The 27,992-nt window shown below is 46.7% G+C and overlaps 1 protein-coding gene across 7 annotated transcripts in view; it reads left to right on the forward strand.

Annotated features, from left to right (window-relative positions):
* The window catches only part of AGRN (agrin), an 835,885-nt gene that overhangs the window by 651,795 nt on the left and 156,098 nt on the right, over positions 1-27,992 (forward strand). For all 7 annotated transcript variants that reach the window (XM_069610068.1, XM_069610071.1, XM_069610069.1 and 4 more), the window contains 2 exons: positions 11,486-11,680; positions 12,782-12,982. In XM_069610068.1, the coding sequence (XP_069466169.1) occupies positions 11,486-11,680; positions 12,782-12,982 (396 nt within the window). The remainder of the gene's footprint in view (positions 1-11,485; positions 11,681-12,781; positions 12,983-27,992) is intronic.

Raw genomic sequence — 27,992 nt, forward strand, 5'->3', positions numbered from 1 at the left:
GGAACCCAGATCGCAAAAGAGTAGTGGTTATTTGGTGGTCGGGTAGTATCTTTAACGCTGTGGGGCGAGCATCTTCCCGTGTCAGAAAGAGATCCTATGTTGAGGCGTTTTGCTTTCAGAAGTTTCGATAAGTAGTTTTTTGTTGCTCGGTCACAATGCCAGCAGTAAATTGTCCATCGCGGTCCCAGTAGCCCAATGCTGCTGTCCATACGAGATGTGTTGGCGTTATCTCTGCAAATTCTTGTACTGAATTCCCCTGGCGCACCCGGATTAGTTTTGCCACTCCCATCATCTCTTCATGCTGCACAGCAAAGCTGACTTGTGGTCTCGAACCAAAGGGGCAAGGTTACAGAAACCTGTGGCATTCAATGGCATTTCTGCAAGGAAGAATACCTGCACGTTCTAAGGGCCTCGGTGGCTGCTTCATGTGGTACATCTCACTTAAAACATCCACGTCCAGGGCAGCAGAGTTCCTAAGGGTCTCATTGGCTGCTTCACATCTCACCTAAAATATGCATGCCGAGGGGAGCCCGGAACCTGAGGGTCTCGGTGGCAGTTTCATGTGGTATATCTCACCTAAAACGACCACATCCAGGGGAGCTGAGTACCTGAGGGCCTCGGTTGCTGTTTCATGTGGTACATCTCACCTAAAACGACCACATCCAGGGGAGCCGAGTACCTGAGGGCTTTGGTTGCTGTTTCATGTGATACAGCTCACCTAAAACATCCACGTCCAGGGGAGCCAAGTACCGGGGGGGAGGCTCTGTTGCTGTTACTTGAGGGCCACAGTTGTTGTTTCATGTAGTACATCTCACCTAAAACATCCATGGGGGCCGAGTAACTAAGAGTCTTGGTGGCTTTTTCACGTGGTACTTCTCACCTAAAACATCCACGTCGAGGGGAGCCGAGTACCTGAGGGCTTTGGTTGCAGTTTCATGTGGTACATCTCACCTAAAACATCCACGGGGGCCGAGTACCTAAGAGTCTTGGTGGCTGTTTCACGTGGTACTTCTCACCTAAAACATCCACGTCGAGGGGAGCCGAGTACCTGAGGGCTTTGGTTGCAGTTTCATGTGGTACATCTCACCTAAAACATCCACGGGGGCCGAGTACCTAAGGGTCTCGGTGGCTGCTTCACGTGGTACTTCTCACCTAAAACATCCGCATCCAGGGGAGCCGAGTACGCAGGTACTCCAGGGCTGGGGCACCCTCCTGGGGAAAAATAATCTCTAACAGTGTTAATACACTTCAATGAAAGGCCTTAAAATCTGGGCACCGGGCCCCCCTGGGAAATGCATAAGCTGTCTCCTCTGTCCACACCCTGGACGGCGTGGCTGGAATATAGAAGGACCCGTGAGATTGGCCCGGCAGGAGGACCCTCTGCTTTCTGAATCCGCACAGAAGTGTGGAATAGCGCATCTTGCAGTAGAAAGCGCTGAGCACCAAACTGGCGCAGCTCTCCTGCCAGGCTGCTGGTACCGGCTCTGGTCAGGCAGCACTCTGGATGAAACCATGTTTGGAGCCTGCCCTCCCCAAGGTAAACATATCGCCGCTCCCGTTATCGCCATGCTGTAGTTTAGGAACAAAAACTGCAAAGGCTGCAAGTAGGAAACATTTATTTAAAACAGCAACACACTTTCAAACATGTTCACAAAGTATGCAAAGTATTTTATAAAATGCTTTGGTTGGTGCATAGTAAGAACATGTGTTTATGCTGAGTATACCAACAGCAAAGCATTTTAGTGTGGATCTGAACATATAGTGGGCTCTTTATTTAATGAACGAATGGCGAATGCCTGTGATGATGCATAAAACGGCTGCCCATTTATCTTCTGCCATTTGAATAGGTTACATCATTTTCAGACCGTGTATGCCATCCCCTGATAGCCAATTGGGAAACCCCCCACCATTGCTATTATTAGCTTATGCTGGCTCGGGCCTTTCTAGTACCCTGGTAAACATTACTGCTGACTATTTCCAAATGGCTCTTACTGGATCCAGTTACTCACAGGTAGGTTATTCTACAACTCATGCATGTCTATCAAGAAAGGTCCGGGATAGTTTTATTGGAAATGGGAATTATATCACTAAAACCCATATGTTGCAACTGGATCTAATAGGAACCAGTTGAGATAACACACCATTGCTGTAATAAACCTTTGCTGGCTCCTGCCTTTCTCCCGAAGATATTGTGCCCTTCTATACATTCCAGTTGACTATTTCCAAATGGTTCCTACTGGATCAATTTGCTCAAAGATGGGCTGCCTCTACATTACCTGAATCGCTATCAAGAAAGATCCTGGTAGATGTGTTAAATCAGCTGTGAATGGGGCCTGGTCTATGATGTTGTTGCTTTTATAAAATCAAAGTGCCTTAGATACAAAAAACGGAAAGGTCCATCGTATTTTATCAGGTGAATTCCATGTTACTACTGGATCCAGTAGTAAGCGTTTCTTAGATGTCAACTGGAAGTGTCACTAGCATGAGCTCCTCACAGCTGACATGCAACCACTTGCAATATTCCTCCCATGATCAGCCTCTGCTGTGTCATTTTATTTTACTTATAGGCAAGGTTTCCCGCTGGACATTCTGCTTTCTTGTTGCCAAATACTTTCTAATGGCTCCAGTTAGTAACATAGGTTTTAATAATGGAATTCACCTGATAAATTAAAATGGGTTTTTGTACATCTGAACTGCTACAAAGAAAATTTTAGTGGTGGATTTTGTTCCTCCCTTTGCACTAAACCACACTCCCTCTGCTTGCTCATTCATCTGCAGGCAGCATCATGGAAGCGCCTCACTTTACCTCATTAATTTCACTCTCGCCACCCATCTTTTTCTCACACCCTCTTTTTCTCACTCCACACCACTTCCCAGTTCCCTCACTCCTTAGTCTTTGCAAGGCCTGTACCGAAGCTTTGCCAATGGTGGTTTAGTTTTTAAGTTGCACTTCTTAGGGTGGTCAGTGTTTTTGTTGAAACAGGTCAACAGAGCCTTTTTTAGGGCAAAATGTCCCCAACCGACAATGCATATCTTCTAAAGGCAATGCAATACAGTGGGAGGGATTACAACATTAGAATAGCATCTAAGGCATTCAACAAAGCTGAATGTCAAAATCAGGGAAGGAAAAAGCTCTGAATTGAGATTTCAGAAGATGGATTAGGATCGCAGGGTCCTCATCCGAAGGTCTGGGGGCCCCTTATAGCTATTGATTGGTCACCCCATGCCGTTTGTCTATGTACCTTGTGTTGCCCCCCTGTGACGAAAATTCATCTCTTCTCCCCCCTAGGGGAGATACCCCCATGTGAGGCTAGGGAGGTGAGCCTGCTCCACAATACCCTCCCTAGTGGTCTGGTCAAGTGGGACCTCACTGGGATTGACTCCCCTCTTGGGGACAAGGACTCCCAGTCAAATGATGACCTCCCGAACAGACTAAATTGTCCTACCTACATGGTACTTGAAAGAACTGTTTTGTTCTCCGATTTTAACTACAACTACCAGCAATCCTCCTTCCACCCTGTTGGCTTCTGGTAATAACGACTTTCATCTGAAGGCTGCCTTAACGGAAGGAGGACACACTTTTTTTTATTGCGATGATGTGCGTTCAAAAAATAAGCGTGAATGGAGGGAGACCTCCAACGCCGTGCGGGACTCATACGGAGGAAGGGGAATCCACGATACGCAGAGGTAAGCTACTCCAAGCCAGTGGTGGCATAGAGGGAGCGAAACCCAGTAAGTGGAGGCTAGGAAGTGGGTATGCTGTTCAAGCAGGAAGCAGCGTTCAGGAAATGAGCCTAGATTGGAATCAAACCGTCTTTTCTGGTGGCGCGACCACTAGCACACAGTGGTGGGCTTGTTGCCCAGCAACCGACGCTGATACCAGGAAGAAGCAAGGAGCCCAACTCCCTGAGCTCCACATAGCGAGTGCAGCTACTAGTGAGATAAGCAGAAAGAGGGAAGCAAGCGTTCCCACCAGGAGGACGCCAACAAGGGCTGTAAACTGTGGGGTCAAAGTCTGCTAAATCCTTTCATGCTACGAGTAGCTGGGAAACCTCAACAGGCCCAAGACCAAAGTAATATGGAGTGCAGGAGATGCAAATATTGCATATCAAGGCTGGAAAAGTTGTGGTGATTGTGAAACCCGGAAAGAGTGGAACGGGCATGAGACCCAAGTAAATCAGAGAGAAATAAATACAAACACTGTCTATGAAAGTTGGCGAAGTCGTTTACAGTATCAGAAAGTGAAAGAATTATATAGACACGCGTCCTGTGAACCAGGGAGTGGAAGGTATGAGTGTGCTTCGTATCAAGGCTGGGGAAGACAACAAGTGTATGAAAGTAATTGGACCGAGAACCGGTAATCCTACCAAAGAGCCGCAGAGCTTTGGTGAGTCCCAGGGCCACAAAGGCAGAAAACAGAAAAGTATGTGCAAAATAATCCTGGAGGGATTTTGCTACTGGTAAAAAGCTGAAGTGATCCTGGAAGGATTTAGCAAGTGGCAAACAGCAGACCAACAAAGGAGGAAGACTTTGTCTTTTCCCAGAGAGACAGACGAGAGCACTGTCTAGAAGATTTTTTTTTGTTAATTGATTTATTTGCATAGCAATTTTTACAATTAACATGTTTAAAAAAAGGCTATGTTCAAGACCACTTGACACTCCAGTTCTCCTGATGTAGATAGTCAAGTTAAGTATTGACCGTCTCTCCCAGAAGTTCTCCGTTGTTCAAATCCAAATGTCTTAGAAACTGGGTAACCCCAATCACACATCTGGGATCCTCCCTGCTTGTGAGCAGTGCCCAGAGTTCGTTTTCATCTAAAGTTGAATAATTAGTTAAGGCTCTTGTTAGGTGTTTTAGCATAGCCTCTTTTAACGAGCTGCATTCTAACAACAAATGACAGCTAGTTTCCACCTTATCGTTCTTACAAAATCGACAGATTGCAGGGTCCGATTGCTTTCTCAAGGCCTGGACATTTATAAATGTAACTATCTACACACAAGGACAGTGCATTGTGTAAGGACGCTCTAATGGAACTTTGGGACTGATAATAAGTCCTCTTAGAGCTGGGCCAAGCAGAAGCCCATTACGAAACTGTTGTGCAAGCCTCCTTTTCTTTTTAGTTTGGTTTTCTAAAGTGGTAGGGCCAGATAGTAACTAGGAATATGGGCTCGGGACTCTTTATTTTGTACTACGACGACGCGCAGCATTAGTTTTATTTATCTGTCCGTTTGTAAATGCGCTGAAGACGGTGAGCATCAGGGTACAGAGAAAAAGAGAGTGAAAGGGGCCAGAGAAGACAGGATATAGCCGGGCGAGCAGGGGGAGAGATTACTCAAATGTTTTTGTTTTAGAAGGCAGGGAATTTCCCTCATAGTGATGGGCCCAGGTTTGTTTTCCTTTTATTTGAATGAACCCCTCTATACCATGCCCCATTGTTGTCAGAGTCGCTCTTCTGCTTCGCCACAGTGCCCAAAGTATATACAGGTCTGTGATTGCTGAATGCAGCGGGTGAGGACCTGGTGGGCGGGCACAACAATATTCCTCACACCCAGTGAAATGTGCCCTCCCACCCCGTTCCATACCTCGCCTGCCCTTATTTATGGAAAATCAATTTATAGATGAGTCCTGTTTTTGTTCCTAGCAAGCTGGGAACTCCGCTTCAGAGGTGCCGCTATAAAGATGAGATTTGTACCCATCTCATGGAAGCAAAGAAACGCTGAGATAGGATTTTTACATGGGCATGCCTTAAGTTGAATAAGAGTCATGGCAGTCATACCGAAACGGACACTAATCAAAGACCAACATTATTCTAAGCCTTTGTTTGGCATTTCCGATGCTAACATGTGGGTATTTTTCAATCATCTGTTTATCACATAATTGCTTCACCAAAGAGATTTACATAGAGGACTTTTATATACAATGATCACTGCCTACCCGAAATGAGTACTCATTTAACGACCTCAGAAGGACGAAAAGGATGAGTTGACCTTGCCAGCATTCAAATTGAGACCTGCAGATCAGACCAAGATCTCTGCATTGAGCACTTAACCCACTGAGCTGCCTTACCTATTTCTTCTTAAATCTGCATACCGGCAGCTCTTGGTAATGGCTGGACTCTGTGGGTTATATTTCTCATTGATAAAGCGCCTATGACAGTGCTCGGAAGTAGGAGAAATAGGCCAGGGTACTCTTCGTTTAAATGTTATAATATTCGTGTTATATTTTTATTTTTTAAAAAGGACATGATACTGGAGAGGGTGGTGGGTAGATATGTTTCTTTTTCGCTGCACAGTTGATTAAACAACATAGCGTGGATGGCTCAGAGTTAATTAAAAGTTCAACTTTGGCAGGTGCCAGCCTCAGTTTTCTAACTTGGAAGTGTTGGCAGGGTGCAATCGGCCCTTTGTCCTTCGGAGGTCGAGAAATTGAATCGCATTACATCTTGTAGTAATATCACCTACCGTGACAGCGCTTAGAAACAGGAGAACTCGGTCATGAAGCGCTATGAAAATGTAATATATCAACTATTCCAGCTAGGATCGAGCAAATCTAGGTCACAGTAGCATCAAAACATGGCATATTTTGGTATGTTATGTTAAAGGTACTTATGCACAAAATGACATGCCACATAAACTTAAAACAATCCATTAGACTCTAGATGAAAAGCACTGGGTCTAGGGCAGTGGTCTTCAAACAGGGACGGCCCGAAGGATGTCCAACGGGGTGGGGGGTGAGGGGGAAGACTCTTTGAAAAGGGATTAAGATGACTGGTTTTAATATAAAAAGGGATTATGGTGACTATTTATAATAGAAAATATAAGCAACAGAAAATGTGCTTATTTTTTAAAGAGGACCTAGAAACCATATTTTTACTCGGCGGGGGGCAGTATGAAGAAGATTGAATACCAATGGTCGAGGGCAACGAGTCTGGCTGTCCTACATAGATAAGACCCTACTCTCCAGCTCTGGGTCTCCTGCTGCAGGATAGGGGAGGCTGGGCATTATGAAAGGGGGACCAATGCCACCTGTGACCCACCCCCACAGACACAACTGCTTGTGACGTACCATAAACTAACATCAGAGAGGTTGCCTTCTCGCCTCTCTGAAGCTCTTTTTACTGAGCTGCTGTTGCCTGGCTCCCTTGCCTACAGGGTGGCCAGACGTCCCAGTTTTGTCGGACTGTCCCAAGATTTGGCCCTGCCCCCCCTTTCCTGAGAAATGTTTTTATTTAAAAAGAAGCACGTCCCCGTTTTTCATAAAGGAAGGGCGAGGGTCCCGGCGACCTCTTAAACAACACCACTTCTTTTCTAAATAAACGAGAAGAATGTTCACTGGAAGGACGGGCTCGAACTCCCAACCTTTCTGGTAGCAGCCATATGCATAAACGCATTGCGCCACACAGCTGAGAAATGACAGCAGGGCCTGTCGTATAAATCCCAACAACTGCTCCTTTCGTATTCACATAATTACATCCACAGTCAAAACAGCACAAATAATATACAAGATTGCTGTGGGGGTGGGGGGGGGGGCATTGGGGCGGGGGGGGGGGGTACGGACAGGGAAATCTGGGTGTGGGCATGACTAGGTAGTCCTTTTTTTAATGTTTTGGCCGTTTTTCATCTTGAAAATCTGGTCACCCTACTTGACTGCAGCCCACTCACCTTATTCTCACAGCGAGCATGGGCGTAATTTTAGGGGGGCAGCAGGGGTGTTTGTCCCCCCCAACTTTCATGGCACACTATTTTGTCCCCATTCATTTCAATGTAGCACCTTTCCTTCCGATGTCATGTCCCCCCCCAACATTTTCAGCAAAGTTTCTCCACTGACAGCGAGGGTCCCCATTGCCCCCACCCGACACCCCTTCTATCTCATCTCCCCGTTTTACCCTCCCCCGCCCCTACTGAACCCGGCTCTTTGAGCCCGCCCCTGTCCTCCTCTCACCCACCTCTTTCCTCGCCGACCTCTGCCCGGCTCCTTGCCGCCACCTCTTTATTTAGAATCCGGCATCGCCCTCGCGTGCAACTAGATTTATCGCTTGTTATCTCGGCACTGCCTCCATCCCGGGTCAGCAGATTCCCTGCGCTGAGCAGAGAGGCTCTTCCATTTTATATATATATTTTACCAGCTCTGCTGACACCTCATTATGGAGAGAGGTCTTCGCCATAATCACACGCCACCGAGCTGTCCCTGACACCGCGCGCGCGCGCGGCCAACACCAACTTAATCAAGTGCACTCCCAGCGAGCAGATAAGGGCAGCTGTATTCTGATGGGTGAGTGGGGGTCGGGGGGCCTGGGCGCTCTTTCAAACGCCCCCTTGCGCCTTTGGGGTTTGATCATCCCCTCGTGGCTAGTTTTGACTGTTGGGCGTAACTCCGAAGCCCCTTGCAAATGCGTGGACATCAGGCCAATACATTGAAAGCAAGCAATATAGAGTCACAATGCAGGGCATCGCCAGCATAGTGATCCTGGACCCATACAGCTCGAGACTCTTCCATCTCAGTCATTGCCCCAACAGGGTTATATTAGGGATGTGAGGGCTATGATGAGTGACGGTGCCTGGGCGCATATTTTATGAGCATGCAATAATAGTTTTACTTGCACATAATTAAAGATGAGACAATCATGCACCCCTGTATTGTATTCGCTCCAATCCTACCATGCAGCATTACCTACTGTTCCAGTTTTGGGGCTCTCATCTCTCAGCAATGGTCCGTGTCCTGTATCCTGGCCTGCAACATCTCCCTCTGTTAGCTTCTTCTTCTGAGCCTTCAGCAGCACCCGCAGCCCCGAAGCCCCCAGAGATGAAGGGCGTGGGGATGCGGCCCGCATTTTTAGTGGTTTTTTGCCCAGGAGGGCCACTGTAAGTTGTTTGGGGCTAGGCCATGCCCCCTTCTTCCTCAAAGCCTTCAGCAGCAACCACAAGGCCAAAGACAGCAGGGATCAAGGGCACGGTGTTGCAGCCCGAATGTTCAGTGTTTTATGCCCAGGAGGGCCACCGTAAGTTGTGTGGGTCTAGCCACAACCCCTTCTTCAAAGCCTTCATCAGCACCCGCAGTGCCGAAGCCCTTGGGGATCAAGGGGACGGCTGTTGCTCTCCCGCCGGGTATTCTGCGAAAGCAGGGTGTGCAGCCTCCAGACCAGGTGAAGAATTTACATCTCTGGCCCATGCCTTGGACTTTCCCAACAAGGCAATTGAGGAGCCCTAGTTGGAAGCGCTTCATGCGGTGAGAGTGGAGTAAGCTGGGCTGGGGTCTGTAGTGGCTGTTTCGATCTCACTGTGTGAGCCCATTGAATACCTCGCACAGAGGTGTTGAACTTTTTTTCCATCTCCCTACATCCCCACCCCATACAGCTCATTATTTGCCAACCATGCAAGCCTGCACAGAGCCCAATCGTAAAATCTTAACTGTGAGACATAAATTGGGAACTCGCCCCCCTCGACATGGCACGGAGTGCGATATCAACACTGATACTGTCTCTGTAGAAAAATGTCACAGCCCCATTAAATTTGTGAGAGAAGCCTATTCCCTAATCAAGGAAATGCATCAGTTTTTCGGGTCCAATCAAGATTTTTTCAGGTGGGGTAGAGGAGGGGGGAGGGGGGGTAAGGCGCCAAACAATTTTGGAGTCCATCATGGAGCAGAGACAAATAACAGTCTGGTGGGGGGGAGTCTGATCGGTGTATGTCCTGAAGGAAATCCTGTAACCAAAATCCAAGACTTATCAATGACAAAAGAAGGTCTGTTGGTCGCTTTAGGACCCTCTATTTGCCCTGACAATAATGCAGACATCTGCAGCGGAAATTGAACTTTGTTTACGTCTCCGGCCAAACCCTCTCTGTCTGACAAACTCTGTCACCTTTATGGTTCCCACGAGCATGACTACCTTACAACCCATACCAGTGGTCACTGGCTATGGGTTGGTGCCACGACCATCAGTGGCTGCAGTCGCTTGTCCAGTCTCCCCTACCAGCTGATACCCTCTCGGTCTCGGGGGGTGAGGGGGCTGCCACCTAATATCACACCCAAGGGCAACTGCTTGGGACTTGAGTCTACACCTGTGCCAGTTTCAATTCTAATGGACAATATTCCATCTACCTTTGCTGTGAAAGCCAGCCTCCTGACCCATTAACCCAAATGGATATGAAGGATGACGCTGTGCCTGAAGACAAGCCCCCCTTCATTAGCAGTACCTGGAGCGAGAACATGATGAACATGTGTTCAGGGAACAGCTCTTTTCTCTGCTTAACCCAATTAAGGGGCTCCAAGCAAACGATAAAACACACCCAATCTAACTCTGACCTTTTACTTAAGGAGGATCGCTTTGCCCAGGGATGCAATTGCAAACAAGTGCTGTCCGAACTCGCAGACATCAAAAGACTATTATTGGTTTTGATAGAAGCCCAAGAGAGGGAAGGAGGGGGACCCATGGGGACTTCAGAACAGGCCCACTTGATGTAAAGAAGTCCTACAATCTACCCCGGGAACATCCAGAGAAGATAAATATCTGATACACTGCCCCCAGAAGAAAAGGCCATTCCGCATATCTGAAAATGTGACATGCTCTCAGACCCCTAACAAATGCAAGACTAATAAGACTCACGTGATACAAGCCAATGACAAGCAAATAACTCAGCAGAATGTGTGCAGGTAAGCCAATGAGGATCCTAATGCGAAACTATGATCACTGTAGGGGTTCAATCGGGCCACAAACATAGTGGGAATCCAAGGTCCCAGTTTGGTTCAAAACAGAGCACATAGACCCTCCCCTAGGGAAAGCACGATCGGCCGTCAAGACCTTGGGCACGGGGGTAGAGGGGCAAGGAGGGCCACCGTATTTCTACATGGGGTACAGAAATGGTCTCCCAATCAGCGAGAATCGAGGGAAGCACTCTCAAATAAATGTCTGCATTGGCTTTGTACTTTAAGGGCCTGTACCTTTGTGTCCAGGGAAGCTATTTTGTGCTGCCACAGAATGCACATTGAGGGCGACAATGCCTGTGACTCTGTCAAACTGGAATTTTGGTATCCAAGGGTGGCCTATGGTGTTCTGGGTAGGGCTGGAACCCTGGCAGGACTGCAAACAGTAGGATAGTAATGGACTCTTAACCTGGGATCCTCTTTCATTACTCCGCTTTATCTGGTGCAAATTTCAACACCGTAGGGTCCAAGACTAAATGGTAACCATTTTGGCTCAGAACTTAAGGGATCTAGAATTATTACGTGTAAATAAAAAACAAATTCTTTTTCTACTATGTGACATGATGTATTGTTAAATTAAAGTAACTATTGTGTTGTGTTAGGATGTACTTTGATGGTCTGAAGGCCGAATAAAGTTATTTGACACTTAGTTCTGTGATGCCCTCATATAATCTTGACCTATTTTTTGCACTGTTTCTTTTCACGTGAATCCAGTTTTGGGTGAAACTCGCCATCCCTTTCCCTAACTTCCTTTGTGCGTTGTTCACTTGGCTCTTTTTTTAGACCGCTGTGGGAAATGCCAGTTTGGTGCTATCTGCGAAGTGGAAACGGGGAGATGTGTGTGCCCAACCGAGTGCGTCGCCTCGTCACAGCCGGTCTGTGGTACAGATGGAAACACCTACGGCAGCGAGTGTGAGCTCAACGTGCGTGCATGCACTCAGCAAACTAAGTTGCAGGTTGCATCACAGGGAGATTGCAGTAAGTGAAACCTAGGCCTTTTCTCGCATGATATAGGAATTCTCAAATCTAGGTGTGCTTTCTGATTGTCTACCATTTTGTGAAACCTAGGCCTTTTCTCCCACTATCAAAGACAAAGGGGTAAGGAAAAACCGCTAACCCAACTCTAAAACTTCAACTTTCTGCATACACTTCTCATACAGAAAACTCACACAATCACCTCTCTGCACAGCAATCTGCACATATTTCACCACATTGCAACAACAGACTGACAACACATAATCCAGCACAGCAGTACATGGGAATTTGCACCGACCCGAAAACCGCGCTTAAGCTCAGCGAACGTGCAAACCGAACTGAAGCTGCCAACAGGATATCACAACTCTCACTTTCCCATTCCCACTACTCCTTACACATCCTTTTTTCACACCCTCCTTTTCAGATCTGCCACAGCACCTGGGGACCACTCCAGTGGTGACGGTGCGCAGTACAAATACCTTTCACATTAAGTAGGGCATGGAAAGGGGTGGCAGGAAGAAATCAACACTGTTAATGCCCTGTGCTCTTGTTGCGTTATCAGTAACAGCCTTTTGAAACGCTGGTTTTCACCAGCGAAGATAGTGATTTTTTTTTTTTTTTGTATGCTACTATGCAGTACAGGCAGCAGCCTGGTTGATTTCATGTCCATTCCTGTGGCAAGTGTCTGGCTATTGAGTGAATCAGGGCATCCGTCCGGTGTACTCCACTTGCGCCCCTAGTGGATCTTCTGGATATTTGGTGACATATCCTGCTTTCCGGTGAATCCTGCTGTCTGCTTGAGGGAGGTTAGAGGGGGGAGAGCTTGCCTGCCCCTGATTGCTTGATAGATTCTTGTTGATTCTCGTATATCCCTTATACTAAATCTAAAATCTTATATTCCCTAAAGCAGCGTTTCATCTGAGCGACTGACCATGCCCTGTTTCTATATCAGTTGGTGGTTTTTCGTTCAACGCCGCTTTTATTGGCTTTGATATATATATATATATATATAATGATTGAGTACCATTATGGGTAAAGCTGTTTTCGTGTGGTTATGTAGTCCACTCCCACGTTGCCTCTTATGAGTTCTCTTTCCTCCTCTAGAGACCTGCGGCAGTGTCATCTGTTCCTTCGGCGCCCAGTGTGTGAGCGGCTCATGCGCATGCCCACGTTGTGAACGGCAGCCATACTTCCCGGTATGCGGCAGTGACGGTGTGACGTATGACAATCAGTGCGAGTTGCAGGCAGCTGCTTGTGCCCAGAAGAAGAAGGTGGAGGTGTCCAGGAAAGGCGCCTGTGAAGATGGTAGGATAACACGCAGTACTGCCTGCACTGCCTCGGGTGTGGGTACAATGTCCATTTGGGCCCGCCCACCTAACCTGGCCTACAATGTCCATTTGGGCCCGCCCACCTAACCTGGCCTACAATGTCCATTTGGGCCCGCCCACCTAACCTGGCCTACAATGTCCATTTGGGCCCGCCCACCTAACCAGGCCTACAATGTCCATTTGGGCCCGCCCACCTAACCTGGCCTACAATGCCCATTTGGGCCCACCCACCTACTAATGCTTTACTCCTATGCAGTTCTCCTTCCCATCACATAGGCCAGAGGATGTGAACACACTACACTTTTTTTTTTCAACTTGATTGTCGTTAGGAATTCCTTGCGTGAGCTTTTTGTGTGACATCACTCTCAGTGGGACAGATAATGGGAGTTTTGAGACTTAGTATATGACACTGTTAAATACACTTCCACCAGCAATTCAAGTTTCCTCATGCTTCACACTCCCCTCTCGAGCAGAGTCCAGCAGAGGTCAAAGCCTGTCAAGAGATGCAGTATGGTGATCAGGGCATAGTAGAACTGTGCCGATACATACTTTGAGAGACGTAAAACCCACACACAATGTATACAATTTTTAGGGCACAGCTATGAAGCAATAAAAAAAAATGTAAATGACAATATAAAAACTCCTTTGTCGGATTTAGGTTAAGCCAGAAAAATCATCAGTTCCAGAAATCCCTAGCTGTGAGATGAAAATAGAGCAGCAGGTGCTATGGGGGCCAGCGAATGGAATCACGCTGGCCCCCTGGCTGCTACAGGCATCAGCACCCGAGAGGCCAAGTGCCTCAGGGGGGTTGCCGGGGAACAACCGGTTTTATGTGGGGGCAGGGCGGGCCATACCCAGACCATGCAGACTTTAGCCACCTTGCTGGCATGAGGGTCGCACGACATCATGGCCTGCAGGCCTGTGCTCACATGGTGTGGGCCTGTGGGCCTAAATGAGAGACCACTCGGTCGTTCCTCTTTGGGAGTCTGCAGCCGTTCTGATGCACGTGCCTGCAGGGGCTCCTTTTATTAGCTTGGGCTATGACAGTCATGGCCCATCTTAAAAGGGCAATGCACTTTGGGAGGGACCCACATCTTAAAGGGGCAATACACATGGGAGGGGTCACACATCACAGCAGGGATACCTCCCGTGCCCTCTGAATCCACTGTTGAAGTGTGTATCCATAGGAACCAGGCTTAATTTGTCATCTTGATCCTGGTGCTGGGTGGCGGCATTACCCACCCCGGAGATTCCATAGTGCACATGTGAAATGTCTCCGTGATGAATGTTTCATGTGTTGACCCTGCTTTATTCAGATCATCAGACTGGCATATCAGGACGCAGGTACTCTTGCAGGAAACGTGTCATTTTCTCAGCTGCAGGTGTAAGGCCCAAGTGCCTTGATGCAGTGGTTCTAGCCGCTTGGTATCTATTTCTCCAGCTCCCTGGACAAGCATAACAGTGCATGGAGCAAGCAGTTTCCAGTGCTGGAGAAGAGGGTTATTTTCGACTTTTCTGAACTAACTCATGCCGGCCCAAGTGCCCTCTGTCTGGTTTGTGACTTCCCTGCTCTGCTTCTTAGTTACCCAGAATGGAACGCATGGCAATGGCGATATGAAGGCGGCACCCTCGTAGGAATATGGCCAGTCTCAGGTGGCAACGGTTTATAAGTGCAAGACTGTCCATTTGTGACGCAACTGGGAGCCAGGAAAAGACTTACTGTTGACTTGGCAGCTCCTCCCTTGTCCCTCAAGGTGGGTCAGCCATTGGTCAGGGCCGACAGCAGGTGGGCCCAGGGCACTAAGCTAGTATGATTGGAATACCTCTCCTTCCGTGTATAGCTTGCCAGACTGAAGGGGTATATTGCACGTCACCACTTCCTTCTGGCAGTCACAAGTCCTGTAGACCATCACTGGCTCCAGTGTGTCTCCATTGCCAAGACTAGGCCTTGGACGAATGTTTGGATCATCCTTTTATTTTGAAAATAACCATGGCTTCACAATTTCTAGCAAATCACTGAAGGATGCATCTGGGCTATTTGTCACAGTTTCTAACAAATCACCAAAGTGTACATCTGGGTTAGCTCTCCATGGCTTCACAGTTTCTAGCAAATCACAGAAGTGTGCATCTGAGCTAGCTATCCACAGTTTCGAGCAAATCACAGAAGTGTGCATCTGAGCTAGCTATCCACAGTTTCTAGCAAATGACAGAAGTGTGCATCTGAGCTAGCTATCCAGTTTCTAACAAATCGCTGAAGTGTACATCTGGGTTAGCTCTCCATGGCTTCACAGTTCCTAACAAATCACCAAAGTCTGCATCTGGGCAAGATCTCCCGGTTACCATAACAACTAGGATTAAGGGTGCGTTTGTAAAAAAAAATGTTTTTAAAAAAACAAGTTTGCTCGCTTTTCCCGCCTCTTTCAACTTTTAAGCGCCCTCTAGGCCCAGCAAGATCAGGAAATGTAACCGCTGCCATAGGGCTGGACGTTATGGATCAAAAGACATATCTCAATATTTTTGGGCTGAATAGGATATATCCAATATATATCTCTATATTGTTTATGTGGGTTAAATGCTCAGTTGTAAACCAACTACATGTGAGATGCTACCAGTACTAATTCTGAACAGTAAATGCAAAACACAACTCTTAACATTGTCAGTTAACCTCATCCTAAAATTGAAATTGATTCAAAAGGACATCATCTCAACAATAATGGCAATACTAACAAAAAAATGCAAGTAGGATATACATCCTTATATGCACTGAATCAGGCATTAAGTGACATTTTATCATATAGATTTGTCATCTTAATTTAATGGGTAACATATATATATATATACATATCGCAATGTGAACGATATTGTCTAATCCTATATCGCTTTTGAAAATATATTGACATATCTCCAACACACCATATATCGCCTAGCCCTACACTACCTTTGTGCAAGGACAGGCATGGCACCAGCATTTCACACACAGACCACCCACAAGAGGGATCCTTCCAAGCTCCCTCTGAGACTGAGTCTAGAGAGGCAATTACTTGCATACAAGTACACATCAATTGCACTAGAAATTAAAGCCGCTGGGTTTGTTCTTTGGCATTCAAAATGCTAAATAGTACATGTTTACCACGGGAATAGAGATCACAGTAAGACTAACTCTTCAGGAGTCACAAGGCCCGCTGACACGCCCCTCCCCTGCCCTGGTGTGCCAACCCGGGGAAATAGTAGAGAGAGCTCTGGAAATGCAAGCCTGCCTCTTCAAGGCACTTGGGCCGGGCCTCTTAGTTTGGAAGTGCACCAAAGGATCCCGCTCCATCTTCTCAACCCGTTTGACATTTTTCCACTCTGATGTTTCCAGTTGGGTATCTAAAGAGAGCAGGTGAAACTTGCCAAGGAGCGAGTCATCCAGCATTAATTCACTTTAGGTTTGTATTCTACAGATGTTGGACCTTCAGTAAAGTCTTTATCCTCTTCCAACAGTATGGTTCAAAACTAAGCAATGCTATTAAAAACACACTTCAGCAGAGAAGAGTCAATGGGGAGTATTAGTATCCCCACTGCAAATGGAAATTACTTGGTGCCTCTCCGCCCGCTGTTCTCATGTTCCAGTACTCGGGGTTATTTTGCGCACCACCAACTTTTTCATGGTTTGCTGGTGCTCTAGCAGATCTGAAACAGGGGAGGACTGGTTAGGTTTGTGGAAAGTGAGGGACAGTTGGCTTAGCTGTTGTTTTAGTGCACTCAGACGGTGGCTGGCACTCTGCATGCAGATCTGTTTCTTGGCCTTATTTTTCTGTTGCACAGAGTCTTTTTGTCCCGAGAGGGCAGGCTGCTGTGACTGTGCTGATAGGATGTGTTGGCTGGGGAGTGATTTGTGACTTGGTGGTGAAAGTGTGGTGTTTTTTGAAGTCTGATGGGAGGTGTCTTTACATTTCTAAAGGTGGGTGGCATAGTTGGTCTGCATAAGATGTGCTTGGGCATAGAAGTTGAGAATGTTGGTGCGGGAGGCTAGAAGAGGCCACAATAGACATTTGGAGCATCCGTCTGACTTATCGGTAGAGGTGCCCTTTGATATGGAACTTGTGGGGCAACATCTTGTGGCAACTTTGGCATTGGGTGGTGTGCAGTGGCAGGTTTTGTGTGTGAGTGAGAACACCAGATAGGATCCCGGGAAAAGTGCAAAATAGGGGGCCTGTGTCAGTTGGTGTCCAGTACACAGCGATAGAGATTTATTCTCCCGGTATAGTCTTGAGTAGGGGTTCCTTGGTGGGTAGGGCTCAGGAAGGGTGTCTGGGAGAAAACTCCACATGTTGGAGTTCCCACTGCATAGTATGGGAGCCATTTATCTACGTTCACATAAGGCATACAGTGATCGCCCTAGGCCTTGGACTGCATTGAACATTAGGGTGAAACAATGCAAACAGATATTCCTGAGTTCCCTGTCTAAAAAATTAGTCGGATGCAATTATTGGGCACCAGAGGTCACAACTGCGTGGGTTGATCTAAGTCAGTTGTCTTCAAACTGGGGGGGCTGGCCCCCTTAGGGAGGCCTGAAGGATGTCCACGGGGGCCGGCCACAGACTCTTTGAAAAGGGATTAAGATGACTGTTCTTAATATAAGGAAAGGAATTAAGGTGACTGCTTTTAATAGAAGATATAAGCAGTAGAAAAGCTGCATCTATTTTAAAGAGCCTGGTGCTCCCCTGCACATCCTCTGAGACCTAGGGGGGAGGGAGGACAGCCCCTATATTAGGGGCTCAGAAATTATGCTTTTACTTAATGGGGGGGGGCTTGGTTTGAAGACGTTACAGTACCAATTATCTAAATTGATGTCTGGGGCGTATTATGGTAGGCTCTTCCAGTCGACAATTACTGAGGAAGTGCCTTGGCACGTTAAGAGGATTGAAAATCAGTTTAGTATTTTCCTCAATGTACAGATGATCCTGGATTGTATGACTTTCCTTCAGGATGGAGTTCTAAAATGTGGCCGTGATTGTAAATGCTGATGCCCCCTGTATCTTTCTGACATATCGCATGGTTTCTCAGAGTATTCTAGTTGCTGGATCTCGGCATTCTCTGAGGTAGGATTGGATGGTCTTTTCTTTGATTGATTTGGCTCCACTGCCTTGAAGAGCTCTATGGGTGACCGTCAGTGTTTTGTGTTCTTGATAGTTACCCGAAGGAGTGATCTCAGATTTGGCATAAAGTGTTATCTTCTGTCGCGTCTGAGTTGTACATAGTCTTCAACAATCTTCTGGATGCGTTGAAGTTTCTAAGTAAGGTTATCTGGCATTCTAAGATGTACACTGTTGCAATAGTAGATTCTAGATTTAAATAAAACAATTATATGAAGTTGAGCATCCTCTGACTGAGGGAAGGTAAGGGATGCACTATCCGCCTGATAGAGCGTAAGTGATGGAACCGTTTGGTTACTACAGTGTTGGTTGGTAGTTCTAGGGTAAGCTCATTGTCCATCAGAATGTCAATAATCTGTTTAGATGTTATCTGGCAGATACCCATTTCTGTATGCCAAGCTATTGCTGCCTGTGCTGTTGGATGAAGAGAGCATGTTGTCCATCTTTTCTGGGTTTATTTTTAGGTTGTCATTAGTCATCCAGAAGTCCATCCTGGTGGTCATTTGGAAAATGATTTGTGTACCATATACACAGTTGTAGCATGTCACACATACCTTTTGATGAGTCTCATAAGTGGGGCCATGCATATATATATATATATAGCCCACGGATACTGCATCGAATTCAACGGTTCCCCGAAGTACAGACCCCCACGGAACCGACGCATGACACCGGAACACCTCACTATTCTTCTTCAAGAAGTAGAAGAGCTACTGAAAAAAGAAGCTATAGAGGCTGTCCCCCTATCTCAGGTAACAGAAGGTATTTATTCAGTGTACTTCCTTGTACCCAAAAAGGACTTAACCATGTGCCCTGTATTAGATCTGCGCCCAGCGAACAAGTTTGTCAAACCCCAAAAGTTTCGTATGGTGACCTTGCAGGAAGTAATCCCACTGTTATCACAGGGGGATTACATGACAACACTGGACATGAAAGATGCATACTTTCATATTTTAATGTTGCCAGCGCACAGAAAATAACTCAGGTTCAAGATAGAGAACAAACACTACCAGTTCAGAGTACTACCCTTCGGGATAGCATCTGCACCAAGGGTATTCACGAAAGTACTGGCAGTGGCAGCGGCCCACCTGCGCAGGTTATCCATCTCGGTATACCCTTACCTCGACGACTGGCTCATAACAGGGGATTTTTACGAAACATGCTTCTCCAATACCCAAAAGACCGTAGACCTTTTGTCCTAACTGGGCTTCTCCATCAACGAAAAGAAGTCCAGCTTAGACCCCAGCCAAATCAAACAATTCCTAGGGGCTCTAATTCGAACAAAGGACGGCCTCGTCTTCCCCTCCAACGAGAGGGTCCAAAACATGATGTTTCAGATCCCCCATTATGTGGCAGGTCGAGAGGTGACGGTACGCAAAGCAATGCGCTTGCTAGGGATGATGGCGTCATGTATTTATTTGGTACCTCACGCGCGCCTGCGCATGCGCCCAATGCAAGAGTGGCTCTACAGCCAGTGGTGTCAGGCCAGCGGACAATGGGACAATCTAGTGGTGGTCTCGCAGGCCTTGGTTCTCTCGCTACGGTGGTGGACAAAAGAAAACCTGTTATTAGGGAAAACTTTTGCCACACCCGCAGTGGAAGCCACTCTAACCACAGACGCATCCCTTACAGGATGGGGGGCTCACCTATCCCATCAGACTGCTCACGGAGTGTGGACTCCGAGCTTAGCATCCAAGCATATAAACCTGCTGGAACTACTAGCGGTGTTCAAAGCACTGAAAGCCTTTCAGGAACACTTACAAGGAAAGACAGTGATGGTCCTCACAGACAGCACCACAGCCATGTACTACCTCAACAAGCAAGGGGGCACTCACTCTCCAGGACTGTCCAAGCTGTCCCAGAATATATGGAAGTGGGCTCTCAAACACAACATGTTCCTACTATCACAACATGTACCAGGGGAACTCAATCTGCTAGCAGACAAACTCAGCAGAGACTTCCCCCTGCCCGAAGAGTACGAATGGCAATTGCACGAAGACATCGTTTTAGACGTCTTCACGCAATGGGGATTCCCGGAAATAGACCTGTTTGCAACCCTGGAGAACTCACAATGCCAAAGTTACGCCTCCAGGTACCCCCAGAACCAGTCCAAGGGGAACGGTCTGTCGATTCAATGGTCAGGGAAATTTGTTTACGCCTTTCCCCCCCGACTCCCCTTCTCAACAAAGTGGTGCACAAGATGCACCAGGAGCAGGTTACCATGATACTAGTGGCCCCAATGTGGGCCCGGCAGCCATGGTTCGCTCACTTGATGGAGATGTCCCTATCTCCCCCAGTGAAACTTCCCTGCCCGTACAACATGCTGTCACAGGACAAGGGCAGGACACTGCATCCATGCCCTCAGACCATGAACTTAGCAGCCTGGCTCCTGAGATCATAGAATTTGGACATTTACAACTCCCGCAGAGATGTATGGACATCATCAGGGAAGCCAGAAAACCTAATACTCGCCACTGCTATTCTAGCAAGTGGAAAAGATTTGTCATCTGGTGTAGAGGTAAGAGCATCAACCCGGTTGACTGCTCTCCCACTAACATTGTTCTGTACTTGACCCATTTACTGGATTCAGGTCTAGTGTTCAATTCCATTAAAGTCCACCTAGCGGCACTTTCTGCATACACCACTTCCCAACTTAAAGTGTCGTGGTGGAAGATACCAGTTATCAAGGCCTTCATGGAGGGGGTAAAGAGAATACACCCTCCGATAGCTAACCCAGCTCCCGGATGGGACTTAAATGTGGTACTTTCTAGACTCATGGGCCCTCCTTTCGAACCCATGCACAAGGCAACTCTTAAGGACCTCACTCTTAAGACTGCTTTCCTAATAGCTATCACCTCCATTAGGAGAGTAAGTGAACTACAGGCTCTTTCTGTACTAGACCCCTTCGTAACAGTTCACAAGGATAAGGTGGTTCTATGCACACACCCAAGGTTTGCACCAAAATTCATCTCGAAATTTCATGTAAAGCAGTCAATAGAACTACCAACGTTCTTTCAAAACCCTTCCAGCTTGGGAGAAAAAAGTCTGCATACACTAGATGTACGCAGAGCTGTCATGTTCTACATGGAAAGAACCAGACCACTGAGAAAGACTAATCAGTTCTTTGTCTCTGTGGCAGCAGGAAGAGAAGGAGATGCAGTTTCAAAGTCCACTATATCTAGATGGATTGTGCAATGCATCACTCTCTGTTGCACTCTTGCTAAGAGAGAACTACCCTTCAAGCCAAGAGCACATTCCACTCGAGGCACTGGGGCTTCCATAGCGTTCATTGCAAATGTTCCCCTTGAGTCCATCTGCAAAGCGGCTACCTGGAGTTCTGTGCACACCTTTACAAAACACTACTGTCTAGATGCACATTCTAGATCTGACTCCCAGGTGGGACAGGCAGTATTAAGACATCTTTTCTCTACTGTTACTTCTCATAACCCACCGTCAACTCCGGGTACTGCTCGCTAGTCTATGCACAGCATGTGATTCTAAGCAGATTAACAAACATCAGAAGACAATGCATTACTTACCGTAAAAGCATTTCTGATGGTTGTATCTGCTTAGATTCACATGCACCCACCCTTCCTCCCCGCTCGGATGGAAGGAACATAGACATCCTTTTCTATATTTCTCTCTTTTCTGTACTCACTCACGTCTAGAAGGCTCCCTCAGGGCAGAAAAATACAAACAGAGGGACCTCGACGCGTGAGGGAGTGTGGGTACAACGCACGTCACTATAGGGATAGTGTTACAGACACGCCTTGTCGACGTCCCCTTTTTCGACTACGAAAAACAAAATGCAATACTCCGCAGTGACCACTGGATGTCGGACCTATGCACAGCATGTGAATCTAAGCAGATACAACCATCAGAAATGCTTTTACGGTAAGTAATGCATTGTCATATATATATATATATATATATACAGAAACGTATAGGTGATTTATTTGCTATCATTGCATAACTCTGCAGTCTAAATTGTGGGAGTTTGATCTCTGGGGGTTAGCCAGATAGGTCCTGTTCTTTCCATAAGGAATTACTTTATCCATTTCACTATGATATTGCAACATTCTGCCCAGTGATCCATATAGGATTTTGGTGTGGGAGTATTTCACCCCCAATTTTCAGAATTGGAGAGTAAATCCAATTTCAAGAGAGTATTGTCAAGGGGTGGCAGGGGCCCTATAGCAGTCACCCCAATTACCAGCAAAGAGACATTCAGGGCCCATCAAAAACTCCCCACCACGCGAGCAGAAGATTCAGCCATGGGGCATAGTTTACTGTCTTTATTATCTAACAAAACGACAGGGATCACACTAGAAAAACATGAATTATCCAGGGTTCTCTGTCTGTGCGTGTGTCACCCAGTTTTATCCAGGTGTGACATCACAAGACCAAGTTCTGTCCCCGAAACCTATCGGGTGTTCACATTGGTCAGTTTAGGCAAACTATGCATGTATCCTATACGTGTTAATTCCACTATTCGGTAGCCATATTTGGTAGCTACTCCTGGGACCACCTCTACATGTATCAACCTACATTGTTGCAAGACTGTGGGGAGACCATTGGCTCCTGCAACATATTATACTTTCACATGAAAGGTGACTCGGGATTGGACAGAGTGGATCCTCCGAGCCCTGCGACCCTGGATGGTTTCCAGGCTGAGTGTACCTTCTCAAGGCAATGATAATGAACATGGAGGGGCTGTGTGTTCCCTATTGTTGTCATCTCTTGTCAGCTACGTCTGGGGGAGTGCATTCAGTTGTTAATTTGTAAGCAACACTTGTATCTTTACACCTTTGATTCGATGGGAACAGCTTCTCTCCGTCTATCTATATTGAATTAGCATTGTCTTGCTCTGCTGGGTCATGTGTGTTGAGACCACAAAATGGCGCTCTCTTGCAGGTGGCTTATCATCTTGGTAACCGGGAACTTTCCTGTATCCCCTCATCCTTGGCTGGGTGCATTGTTCTGCTTGCCTCTGGCTGCAGTGATCATGCCAGCCCTTCCATATACTCAAATCCTGTCTCCCCTTCCTCATTCACTTCAGTGGGCTTATAGCTTCCATATTTGTCCATGTGGCTTTTCTATTTTATTGGCAGTCAAGCATGGACAAGCTTGCTATACGTGTACCTTGGCGTCTTGCGGTTCAGCTTTGGCAAAGAATATGGATATATATAGAGATATGCATGTGTCTGTCATCTACCTGCGTGAGTCATAAGCATGTTTTTAGTGTCTCTATGCAACAAATGAATGCATGTTCGTGTAACTTTGTGAATAGATGGCGATGTACTTCATGTCTATGCGGCTATGTTGTGTTGTCTGTGATGTCCTTGATTTATTGATTTGCAGTATGTTGACTTGTTGGATTGATGGCATCTCCATCTCCTCCAGGTAATCGATTGGCTAAGGCTTGAATGGCTGTCTGAGAGAGTAGCGTTTCTCATTTCTGCGTTACATGGATGATGGCTGTGAAGGGCCTAAGAGAGAGATGCATCCGTTGTGTCTGTCTTTGGGCTGAGAGTCGTGTGGGGGGGTCATGAGGGCCATACCTGGGCCTCAGTCATCAGTAAAAATGAGTTTCCTCCTTCGCAAGAGAGTAAAACGTGGCTGACAACTATCCAATGTGTGCGTACAAAGTAAAGCTGTGTTAGAAAACATTAGTGACAAAGAACTTGTAGGTGCGTACTACCTAGCTTCATCTTCATTATACTTGGACACCAAAACTCTGTTAAGAACTACTACAGATGCCAGCTAGTTGCATCATAAATCTAGTCCCTCACTCTACCAGCATCAACTCTCTGTATCTCGGGCCTACTGTTGCTGCCTGGCAATACCTGCTTGATAGCCACTCCATGTTTTTGCTCCATCTCTCCTTTCCTTTGTTACTTGGTTTCCCCAGTCTCTCACTTTCTGATGCTCTGCCTCTCACCCTTAGGTGTTGCCATGCCACATTTTGCAGTCTGTTGCTCTATCACTTCTTTTCCCATCTCTGCCTTCTATTATTGCTGCTTCCTTTCTATATCTTGATGTATCGGTTGATACTACTCCTCTTCCTCGCTCATGTCATTACCCAGCCTACATCTGTTTTTTCATGTTCTCTGTTTGGTTGCTACCCCTTTTGATTATTTTTCTTGCACTGCATCTTATGTTATTGGCCTGCCTTTTTCTAGTTTTGGTTTTCTACTTTCACAGTAGGTGGGGAGAGCTGATCTGTGTTTCCTTATTCTACTGTCTTCAAACGTCTCTTTTGCTCTACTTCTATCCCTCACTCCCGGGGGGGTGTGTGTGTGTGTGTGTGTGTGTGTGTGTGTGTTATTATTTACACCCGTTTCCCTTCTACCATTATTTGTTGTTCTCTCATTTAGCTCATTGGTCTCTCTTCCTGTTGTTCAAATTCCTGTTTTGGATTGTCTAGTATAGCAGCCCAGATAAGAGGTGTGTGTTCTGACACATTACAGGTACAGCAGCCCAGAAGAGATATTTGTGATCTGAGCAATCTATAGCTGCCCCGATAATGTGTGTGTGTTCTGAGCCATTACTAGTATAGTATCCCTGATGAAAGGCGTGGGTTCTGAATCACTGAACATTTAGTAGGCCTTTTGATGAGTCGAAAGCTAAGTCACTTCTTTTACAATTGAATGTTACCTGCATCTGAAACACATACCTTTGATGCAGATGCATTAACTCCCCTATCAACAGGATGTGAACTAACAGGTTACACAGGGATCTCTGCAGCAGGGTTATTGACCCACTGAGCAACCTTTCCTAACAGAATGTTTACTCTGAAAGGCATGTAGGGTTAGGACACTAGCAGTTTCATGTGAGGGTTGCCTGACATAACTGACTTGTCAAAAACTCTAAGCCTGTTTGGACTATCCTATATGTCAGTCAGGAGATTTATAATGAGGTTTTGAAATGTGCTAGATTTTCAGCAGCGGAACTGCGTTATCGGGCATGGGAGAAGCAGACGTTTTGAAAAGCGCAACACTGAGTAGGAGGGCTTGAGGTATATGACAGCAATGCCATCTTCTCGCACTCTGAAGTGTGCATCACACCAGCTCAAGGGGATAGTGGGAAGAGCTCAGACACTGTTCTTGCTCAGTACTTTAGCTCTCTGCAGAAACCGCCAACACATGTTTTTGCTGTGTCATTACAGCAGCTCTATTAAGAAATGCAGGTACTGTCCCAAAACATAGCAGTCCTGCTAAGAAATGTGGGCATGATGCAATCAGCCCTGCTGTGAATAATTGGCATTGTGCCTTGACATGGCTATAGCAGCTCTGCTGATAACTTAGGCTACTCCGCCTGAATATATAGCAGTCCTGCTGAAAGGTACCAGTACAATTTGTGACACTGAAAATATATACAGCACTGCTTCTACCTGCATCCATTATACCTGCTTGTGGTGATTGGTCAGAAAAGGAGTTAAAGTTCAGACCACATGTCCAGCTATTCCTTGCTCTCTAAGACAACAAACTATGTACAGTGCCCTTTCATGCACACAAACACATGCAATCTTAAGACAAAAAAAAACGCAGCTTCACATAGAACACCAAAAGCTTTTCCTTCTCACAAATGCCAAAGAACTGCTTGCTCAGAGGCTCTCCTAATACTTCAAAACATGAAGAACCCCAAGCCATTAAATGTAATTGATGTGCTTCTGTGATGAAAAGAAAACAAAGTAGGAAATGCCCCTGTTGCTGCATCTGCACTGCCTCCTATTAAAGTGGACTAAAACTGAGGAAAATGAAGCAGAAATGCAGCCCTTGTTTAAAACAATTTTCATTTTACACTATACTGCATGTGTCCTAAAGCAATGTGAAAAGCATGTTCATGATTCAGAATGATTTAATAACACTGCATCCGTCAAAATGCAGGCAGTTGAACAAAGTCAACAAAACACAAATTCCCTTGTACATTACTCAGAGTATTATCTTGATAGTCATTAACAGAGGAGAGTGCTGAAGAAATAGACAGACCCGAGCTCCTCCAGGTTGTTTCGTTCAAGGAACTGTGTGGATTGCTGAAGTAAAGAGTGGATTTGCAAGCTGCTGCTGGCCAGCCTGTCTCCAGTGTACTCCATGATTTATCGGGGTGCCACCATAAAAAGCCTGTAGGGCTGTATTGAAAAGATTTCTATGCGTAATAATGCCCCATAAGCGCCTTATCTGGAGGGCTGGCTCTACTTCTTCCAGTCTAAACTGTGTTGAAGACGGGGCTAAGGTGGGAATGGTATCCATTTGTATTATTATTTTTGTATTCAAATATTATATAGCGCACTGTGGGTCTAAGGTAGTGGGGTGCTGTAAAAATTGTGAAACAACAAAATGCAATAACACTACACAGTAATACCACATTTCATTAAAAATAATGCATCTCTACACAAGAAATCGGAACAGAAACCAATGAAATCAAAACTTGAAACTAACAAAAAAATCTCATTGTGAGGAAGAGTAGAGTGAAAAATCTTAATTGCCTCTCTGCATTCATAAAGAGATGGTAAGAGATGAATCACAACAGAAAAGGAGCATTCCTAAATATGAGGAGCTGTAGCTGAAAATGCTTTGTTGGGGAAGCTAGAATGTCTAAAAGGAATGTGCACAGATAGACTCCTAGGCCTATCTCAAGATACCAGATCTCTGAAATTCCATATAGATGCTGAACAATATTTGTGAAAGGATTGAGTCCTGTGGAACACTACAGCAAATCGAGGGGGTGGGGGCTATGACCTGGCTGGGGCCCGCCTGAGCAAGCTGTGATTGTTCACAGACTGGAGAGTTGGACCAAGCCAAGGAGGATTCACTGAAACGTGTGCACTAGGATTAGATGTTAATCAGTGTTTTATGGCTAAGAGATCAAGAAAAACTAAGACCGGTCCATCCGAAATTCAGCACATGCATTCATGTTAAGTTCGGATTCTGTTCCCCTCATTGGTCTGAACCCTACTTGGGTGTGGTCTAAAATGTTGTTAAACTCCACGGGGCCGATTCATGGAGCAAACGTGCGCCAAAAATCTACGCGCAAGCAGGCGCAAGCGGAAAAAAACAGGCGCACACGTGCGATTCATGGAAGTCCCTGCGCGTGTCTTCCTCGGGATGTGCGCCAAACCCGTGCATGGCGCACACGTCACTGCAACATCCCGAAGGACGTGCGCGACGCGCACAGTGAAAGCGCACAACCTCTGCGCATACACTAGAAAGTGGGCAGAACACGGGGCGTAACGCGCGGAATGGGGAACAACTCGCGAAAACAAGGGCGTAACTGGGGATGTACTGCAGGGAAGCAGACGGAACGCCCACACGCACCCGAACCACACGTATTCATGGAATCGAATAGGGCAAAGCCACGCACAGCGAAAGACAAGCACAAGCCCAAACACGTCTGCCACACGAAGGCAGGCGGTAGCGTCCGTGCGCATTACAAAAGTGGCAACATACAGCAATAGTGCCTGTGCGAGCGGGGCACGTGTATTTCGGGGTTGCGCGGGAAGTCACACACGCAATTGAGCGGGGTACGTGTATTCCGGGGGTGCGCGTGAACTTACTCACGCGATCGGGCCTGGGGGAGCGGGCTACGTGTATTTCAGGGGTTCGCGTGAACATTCTCACGCGATCGGGCCTGGGGGAGCGGGCTACGTGTATCTCAGGGGTTCGCGTGAACTTTTTCACGCGATCGGGCATGGGGGAGCGGGCTACGGGTATTTCAGGGGTTCGCGTGAACTTTCTCACGCGATCGGGCCTGGGGGAGCGGCCTACGTGTATCTCAGGGGTTCGCGTGAACTCTTTCACGCGATCGGGCCTGGGGGAGCGGGCTACGTGTATTTCAGGGGTTCGCGTG

The sequence above is a fragment of the Ambystoma mexicanum genome, chromosome 8 (assembly GCF_040938575.1).
Source record: "Ambystoma mexicanum isolate Mex_15411 chromosome 8, UKY_AmexF1_1, whole genome shotgun sequence".
In the NCBI taxonomy this organism is placed as follows: domain Eukaryota; kingdom Metazoa; phylum Chordata; class Amphibia; order Caudata; family Ambystomatidae; genus Ambystoma; species Ambystoma mexicanum.